The sequence below is a fragment of the Tetrao urogallus genome, assembly GCF_951394365.1.
Source record: "Tetrao urogallus genome assembly, chromosome: Z".
Taxonomy (NCBI): domain Eukaryota; kingdom Metazoa; phylum Chordata; class Aves; order Galliformes; family Phasianidae; genus Tetrao; species Tetrao urogallus.
The window spans coordinates 67,827,964-67,836,048 of record NC_136816.1 but is presented as its reverse complement, the minus strand read 5'-3'; the positions used below and the strand labels follow the sequence as shown (position 1 = coordinate 67,836,048).

General features: G+C 57.0%; 2 protein-coding genes and 1 pseudogene across 4 annotated transcripts in view; 2 read left to right on the top strand and 1 right to left on the bottom strand.

Annotated features, from left to right (window-relative positions):
* UBAP2 (ubiquitin associated protein 2) overlaps positions 1–8,085 on the bottom strand; it is a gene marked incomplete at its 5' end in the record, with an annotated part of 202,718 nt that overhangs the window by 71,671 nt on the left and 122,962 nt on the right. The gene's annotated exons all lie outside the window — the stretch shown is intronic.
* On the top strand, positions 1,379–1,954 carry LOC306957417 (interferon pseudogene; annotated as a pseudogene). Its single transcript has one exon. The product of its transcript is annotated as an interferon pseudogene (transcript).
* LOC306957416 (interferon) lies at positions 5,696–6,271 on the top strand (the record flags this gene model as incomplete). The annotated part of the gene is made up of 1 exon (XM_079548861.1): positions 5,696–6,271. The coding sequence occupies one exon, from the start codon at positions 5,696–5,698 to the stop codon at positions 6,269–6,271; it is 576 nt and encodes a 191-aa protein (XP_079404987.1).

Genomic DNA, 8,085 nt, shown 5'->3' with positions numbered 1-8,085 from the left:
TGCAGCACTGGGAAGCTTGCTCTACGGCTTGAGTCTTGCGGTTGGCAACCGCGCCCTCGGCAGTGAGTGGGAACGACGTGACCTCCGAGGCCCCTTCCAACCCAAGCCATTCCGTGACACAAAGGGGGCCTACGGGACACCTGCAGTGGGCCCCATAAACGCGGACTGCAATGGCAGGACAGGGGGCAACGGCTCGCAACTAAAAGAGAGGAGGCTCACACTGGACGTTAGCAAGAGACTTTGTCCTCTGAGGGGCGGTGGGGCACAGGAAAAGGTCACCCACACAAACTCAGGACGCCCCAACACCGGAAGCCTCTAACGTCAGGCTGGAGGGGGCGTTGGGCAACCCGCTCTAGTGGAAGGCGGCGCTGCCCACGGAAAGGGGGTTGCTTGGAAGCGGACGGCACTTGAGGTCCCTTCCAAACCAAACCACCCTCTCATTCTATCATCTCCTCAAGTCTCCTCATCCTCAACAGGGGCTTAATAACTACATCAGCGGGCTCGCCTCCATAAGGCTTGTGGACTCCTCCTGGACACTCAGACAAACCTTTGGCCTCCGCAACGTAAGATCCTTGCCTTACAACTATCCGCCTGCTGGCCCATTTCCTCCTTCTCACCGGATGCCACACGAAGCAAGGAAAAGAAGAGACGACGGAGGAAGGAGACGCGGCGCCCGAGGACCACCACAGCCGCAGTACCCGCTCGGAAGCATCGCTTCCCTTTCTCGTTCCTCCTCAAGCACAAGCCTTTCCTACATATTCTCAGCAGCCTCCAACGCAGGCGGCGCTGCCTACTCCGACCACTACAACAGCCAACCCAGAGTTCCTCACGCCGCCGGAAACTACCCAAGGTTCTTCCAACGCGCTTCACTTTGCAGTGCTTTCTAAGAAACAAGCACAGAAAGCAAGCCACGGGCAGCACACATCTCAAGTCGAAAGGCCAAGACCCATTACGGCATTAAGGCCTTACGTAAGAAAAGCAGAGTTGAACAGGAAGAGGGATTTCAATGAAGGATACACCAGAGCTCTCGCTGCAGCCCTAAGGGAAAGGATGAAAACAGATATCTGCAGAACAGCTGACCCAGAAGATTCCGCCCCACCACTTTCACATCCCCCTTCCAACCCTTGCAGCCAGCCACCCAAAACACACCGCCGGACCAGGATCTCCACCAACAGCCCCACGCACACCCAAGCCATTTGCTCCCAGACCACAAAAACCAGCAGCCAAAAGTGAAAGCCACAGACAAAATCTCTCGGCAACAGGAAAGCGACGAAGGGAAAGATGACACACCACATAAAGCCGGCACCGCGGCAGCACACACACCACTGCCACCACCCAGCCCCACCAGGCTCCTGCCCACCACAACCAGAGTCCCACCATGGCTGTGCCTGCAAGCCCACAGCACCCACCGGGCTACAGCATCCTGCTGCTCACGCTCCTTGTGAAAGCTCTCGCCGCCACCGCCTGCAACCACCTTCGCCCCCAGGATGCCACCTTCTCTCGCGACAGCCTCCAGCTCCTCCGGGACATGGCTCCCAGCCCACCCCAGCCGTGCCCACAGCACAGCGCGCCATGCTCCTTCAACGACACCATCCTGGACACCAGCAACGCCCGGCAAGCCGACAAAACCACCCACGACATCCTCCAGCACCTCTTCAAAATACTCAGCGGACCCAGCACTCCAGCCCACTGGGTCGACAGCCAACGCCAAAGCCTCCTCAACCACATCCAGCGGTACACCCAGCACCTCGAGCACTGCTTGGCGCGCAGCGACACGCACTCCCGCACGCGATGGCCTCGCAACCTTCACCTCACCATCAACAAACACTTCAGCTGCCTCCACACCTTCCTCCACGACAACGATTACAGCGCCTGCGCCTGGGACCACGTCCGCCTACGAGCTCGCACCTGGTTCCTGCACATCCACGACCTCGTGGGCAACACGCGCACCTAGCCCCAAGCGCACCTCCCACCCTCTTCCTAGTTATCTGTTTATTCAACTATTTATACAAACGGCTATTTATTCGTCTATTTATTCTTCTATTTATTCAGACAAAATAAAGCTCTCCTTTCCAAAACTGCCTGCGACTGCCTCCTTTCGCTCAATCACAGGAGCCCCTTCCGGGGGCAACCAACCCTGGGATTCTCACACACAGCTCTGAAAACTCTGGTACCCGCTCACTTCTTCTGTAAACCCTGCAGGTCCAGGGAGATCCACGAGTTCACCACAAAAAGCAGACAAAGCAGGGACACCTGCGGCAGCAGGACCGGCCCGCTTTGACTAACAAAGCCAAAGCAAGAAGCTGATTATCACTTTCAGCACGGCAGCCTGACGGCCACAGCGGTACCGCGGGGACGGGCAAAAGTAGCCCTACAGTTAACTCGAGCCTTGAGTACGGTGAGCAAGAACGCAAAGGCGGCGTATCACTGCAGTACTTGACTCTTCACGCAAATCCTGTCAAACATCACCCCACACAGAGAAACCCACAAGCTTCAGCTTCTTAGGGGAAGCAGAGCAGACAAAGGTAGGGAGAAGGAAGGAGACAGCAGAGCTAAGACACGGGAAGCTACAGTCATCTTACTCCACCATGACGGGGCACCTTCTTGGCAACCACTCCGCCTCACCTCGGGCTGGAGAACGCTGGCACAGCATGGATTTCAGTACCGCTGTGTCTTAGTTTCACAGGCTCGGACTAGAACTGTTTTCTTCAGAGCGCCTGATACGATGCGGTGTTTTGGTTCTAGGAGAAAAACAACGCTGCTAACACACCAACGCCTACTCTTGCTGCTAAGCGGTGCTGCACAGAGCCAAGGCCATTCTCAGCAAAAGGCCCAAGGAGCTGAGGGGGAGCAGAATTAGGACAGCCGACTCCAACTGGCCCAAAGGGGTATTCCCTACCATACGACATCAAGCGGAAGGAGTTTTGAGGAGGGTGGCAGATCAACTCGCTCGTCCTTCCGCTCCTCAACTGGTTGCAAAGCAGCTCTCCGTCCAACCAAAAAAGTCACGGCTGTCAGGCAAAGTCCCCGGTGACTGCAAGAAGGGAAACATCACTCCCCGTCTTTAAAAAGGCAGGCAGGAAGACGCGGGGAGATCCTGGCCGGACAGCCTCGCCTCTAGGCCTACGAAGATCACCGAGCAGAAGTGCCAGGAAAACAGAGGGACCAGCAGGTGATCCGAGACTGCCCGCACGGCTTCAACGGGGGCACACCTATAGTGCTAGTGCCTGGCTATCCCAGTGGCCTCCTGCGATGGAGCGACTGCATCGGTGCCCAAAGAGAAGGCAACCGATGCCATCGGTAAGGAATTCCTGCAAGGTTTGCACCTCACCCACGTCATAAATTGCGGAGACGGGGGTTCAAAAGGTGCAGCTATTCGGTGGATGAGGAATTGGTTGCACGCTCGCGGCCCGAGGGCTGCGATCAAGGCTCTACGCCAGGGTGGAGGCCGGACACAAGTGGTGTCCCCCAAGGTGCGTCTTGGGGCCACTGCTCTTCAACATCTTCAACAGCAACATAGGTGATGGGATCCACTGCACCCTCAGCTAGTTTGCAGGCTTCGCGCATCAAGCTGAGCGCGGCAGCTGATACGGCAGAAGGAAGGGATGCCATCCAAAGGGACTTTGACAAATTCAAACCCACCTGGGCCCATGTAAACCCAAGGACGTTCAACAAAGTCAAGTGCAAGGCGCTGTACTTGGGCGGGGACAACGCCAAGATACGCAGGCAGCATGGGAGAACAACTCCTTGAGGGCAGCCCTGCCAAGAAGGATGTAGGGGTCCTGGTAGACAAAAAACTTAACATGAGCTAGCAGTTTGCACCTGCAGCCCCCAAGGCCGACCGCGTACTGGTCTGCACCAAGAGGAGTGGCCAGCAGGGAGAGGGAGGCGACTGTCCCCCACCCCCGCTCTGCTCTGCCCTCGTGACACCCCAGCTGGAGTAATGCCTCCAGGTCTGGGGCCCCAGCTCAGGAAAGCTGGCGAGATTTTGGTGAGAGGCCAGCGCAGGGCCACAGGGACCATCAGAGGGCTGGAGCGCTACTCCTGCAAAGACAAGCTGACGGAACTGTGCCTGTGCGGTCCGCAGAAGACAAAGCACCAGGGTGACCACGTTGCAGCCTGCCAGTACTTACAGGGACGTTATAAACAGGAGGAAAATCAACTTTTCACACGGGAAGATAGCAATAGGACACGGCTTTAAAATAAAAGAGTTTAAGATCAGACGCCAGGGGAAGACGGACGTGAGGCACTGGCACACGATGCCCAGAGAGATTCTGGATATCCCCCAGTACCGGAGGTGTTCCAGGCCAGGCTGGATGCAGCACTGGGAAGCTTGCTCTACGGCTTGAGTCTTGCGGTTGGCAACCGCGCCCTCGGCAGTGAGTGGGAACGACGTGACCTCCGAGGCCCCTTCCAACCCAAGCCATTCCGTGACACCAAGGGGGCCTACGGGACACCTGCAGTGGGCCCCATAAACGCGGACTGCAATGGCAGGACAGGGGGCAACGGCTCGCAACTAAAAGAGAGGAGGCTCACACTGGACGTTAGCAAGAGACTTTGTCCTCTGAGGGGCGGTGGGGCACAGGAAAAGGTCACCCACACAAACTCAGGACGCCCCAACACCGGAAGCCTCTAACGTCAGGCTGGAGGGGGCGTTGGGCAACCCGCTCTAGTGGAAGGCGGCGCTGCCCACGGAAAGGGGGTTGCTTGGAAGCGGACGGCACTTGAGGTCCCTTCCAAACCAAACCACCCTCTCATTCTATCATCTCCTCAAGTCTCCTCATCCTCAACAGGGGCTTAATAACTACATCAGCGGGCTCGCCTCCATAAGGCTTGTGGACTCCTCCTGGACACTCAGACAAACCTTTGGCCTCCGCAACGTAAGATCCTTGCCTTACAACTATCCGCCTGCTGGCCCATTTCCTCCTTCTCACCGGATGCCACACGAAGCAAGGAAAAGAAGAGACGACGGAGGAAGGAGACGCGGCGCCCGAGGACCACCACAGCCGCAGTACCCGCTCGGAAGCATCGCTTCCCTTTCTCGTTCCTCCTCAAGCACAAGCCTTTCCTACATATTCTCAGCAGCCTCCAACGCAGGCGGCGCTGCCTACTCCGACCACTACAACAGCCAACCCAGAGCTCCTCACGCCGCCGGAAACTACCCAAGGTTCTTCCAACGCGCTTCACTTTGCAGTGCTTTCTAAGAAACAAGCACAGAAAGCAAGCCACGGGCAGCACACATCTCAAGTCGAAAGGCCAAGACCCATTACGGCATTAAGGCCTTACGTAAGAAAAGCAGAGTTGAACAGGAAGAGGGATTTCAATGAAGGATACACCAGAGCTCTCGCTGCAGCCCTAAGGGAAAGGATGAAAACAGATATCTGCAGAACAGCTGACCCAGAAGATTCCGCCCCACCACTTTCACATCCCCCTTCCAACCCTTGCAGCCAGCCACCCAAAACACACCGCCGGACCAGGATCTCCACCAACAGCCCCACGCACACCCAAGCCATTTGCTCCCAGACCACAAAAACCAGCAGCCAAAAGTGAAAGCCGCAGACAAAATCTCTCGGCAACAGGAAAGCGACGAAGGGAAAGATGACAAACCACATAAAGCCGGCACCGCGGCAGCACACACACCACTGCCACCACCCAGCCCCACCAGGCTCCTGCCCACCACAACCAGAGTCCCACCATGGCTGTGCCTGCAAGCCCACAGCACCCACCGGGCTACAGCATCCTGCTGCTCACGCTCCTTGTGAAAGCTCTCGCCGCCACCGCCTGCAACCACCTTCGCCCCCAGGATGCCACCTTCTCTCGCGACAGCCTCCAGCTCCTCCGGGACATGGCTCCCAGCCCACCCCAGCCGTGCCCACAGCACAGCGCGCCATGCTCCTTCAACGACACCATCCTGGACACCAGCAACGCCCGGCAAGCCGACAAAACCACCCACGACATCCTCCAGCACCTCTTCAAAATACTCAGCGGACCCAGCACTCCAGCCCACTGGGTCGACAGCCAACGCCAAAGCCTCCTCAACCACATCCAGCGGTACACCCAGCACCTCGAGCACTGCTTGGCGCGCAGCGACACGCGCTCCCGCACGCGATGGCCTCGCAACCTTCACCTCACCATCAACAAACACTTCAGCTGCCTCCACACCTTCCTCCACGACAACGATTACAGCGCCTGCGCCTGGGACCACGTCCGCCTACGAGCTCGCACCTGGTTCCTGCACATCCACGACCTCGTGGGCAACACGCGCACCTAGCCCCAAGCGCACCTCCCACCCTCTTCCTAGTTATCTATTTATTCAACTATTTATACAAACGGCTATTTATTCGTCTATTTATTCTTTTATTTATTCAGACAAAATAAAGCTCTCCTTTCCAAAACTGCCTGCGACTGCCTCCTTTCGCTCAATCACAGGAGCCCCTTCCGGGGGCAACCAACCCTGGGATTCTCACACACAGCTCTGAAAACTCTGGTACCCGCTCACTTCTTCTGTAAACCCTGCAGGTCCAGGGAGATCCACGAGTTCACCACAAAAAGCAGACAAAGCAGGGACACCTGCGGCAGCAGGACCGGCCCGCTTTGACTAACAAAGCCAAAGCAAGAAGCTGATTATCACTTTCAGCACGGCAGCCTGACGGCCACAGCGGTACCGCGGGGACGGGCAAAAGTAGCCCTACAGTTAACTCGAGCCTTGAGTACGGTGAGCAAGAACGCAAAGGCGGCGTATCACTGCAGTACTTGACTCTTCACGCAAATCCTGTCAAACATCACCCCACACAGAGAAACCCACAAGCTTCAGCTTCTTAGGGGAAGCAGAGCAGACAAAGGTAGGGAGAAGGAAGGAGACAGCAGAGCTAAGACACGGGAAGCTACAGTCATCTTACTCCACCATGACGGGGCACCTTCTTGGCAACCACTCCGCCTCACCTCGGGCTGGAGAACGCTGGCACAGCATGGATTTCAGTACCGCTGTGTCTTAGTTTCACAGGCTCGGACTAGAACTGTTTTCTTCAGAGCGCCTGATACGATGCGGTGTTTTGGTTCTAGGAGAAAAACAACGCTGCTAACACACCAACGCCTACTCTTGCTGCTAAGCGGTGCTGCACAGAGCCAAGGCCATTCTCAGCAAAAGGCCCAAGGAGCTGAGGGGGAGCAGAATTAGGACAGCCGACTCCAACTGGCCCAAAGGGGTATTCCCTACCATACGACATCAAGCGGAAGGAGTTTTGAGGAGGGTGGCAGATCAACTCGCTCGTCCTTCCGCTCCTCAACTGGTTGCAAAGCAGCTCTCCGTCCAACCAAAAAAGTCACGGCTGTCAGGCAAAGTCCCCGGTGACTGCAAGAAGGGAAACATCACTCCCCGTCTTTAAAAAGGCAGGCAGGAAGACGCGGGGAGATCCTGGCCGGACAGCCTCGCCTCTAGGCCTACGAAGATCACCGAGCAGAAGTGCCAGGAAAACAGAGGGACCAGCAGGTGATCCGAGACTGCCCGCACGGCTTCAACGGGGGCACACCTATAGTGCTAGTGCCTGGCTATCCCAGTGGCCTCCTGCGATGGAGCGACTGCATCGGTGCCCAAAGAGAAGGCAACCGATGCCATCGGTAAGGAATTCCTGCAAGGTTTGCACCTCACCCACGTCATAAATTGCGGAGACGGGGGTTCAAAAGGTGCAGCTATTCGGTGGATGAGGAATTGGTTGCACGCTCGCGGCCCGAGGGCTGCGATCAAGGCTCTACGCCAGGGTGGAGGCCGGACACAAGTGGTGTCCCCCAAGGTGCGTCTTGGGGCCACTGCTCTTCAACATCTTCAACAGCAACATAGGTGATGGGATCCACTGCACCCTCAGCTAGTTTGCAGGCTTCGCGCATCAAGCTGAGCGCGGCAGCTGATACGGCAGAAGGAAGGGATGCCATCCAAAGGGACTTTGACAAATTCAAACCCACCTGGGCCCATGTAAACCCAAGGACGTTCAACAAAGTCAAGTGCAAGGCGCTGTACTTGGGCGGGGACAACGCCAAGATACGCAGGCAGCATGGGAGAACAACTCCTTGAGGGCAGCCCTGCCAAGA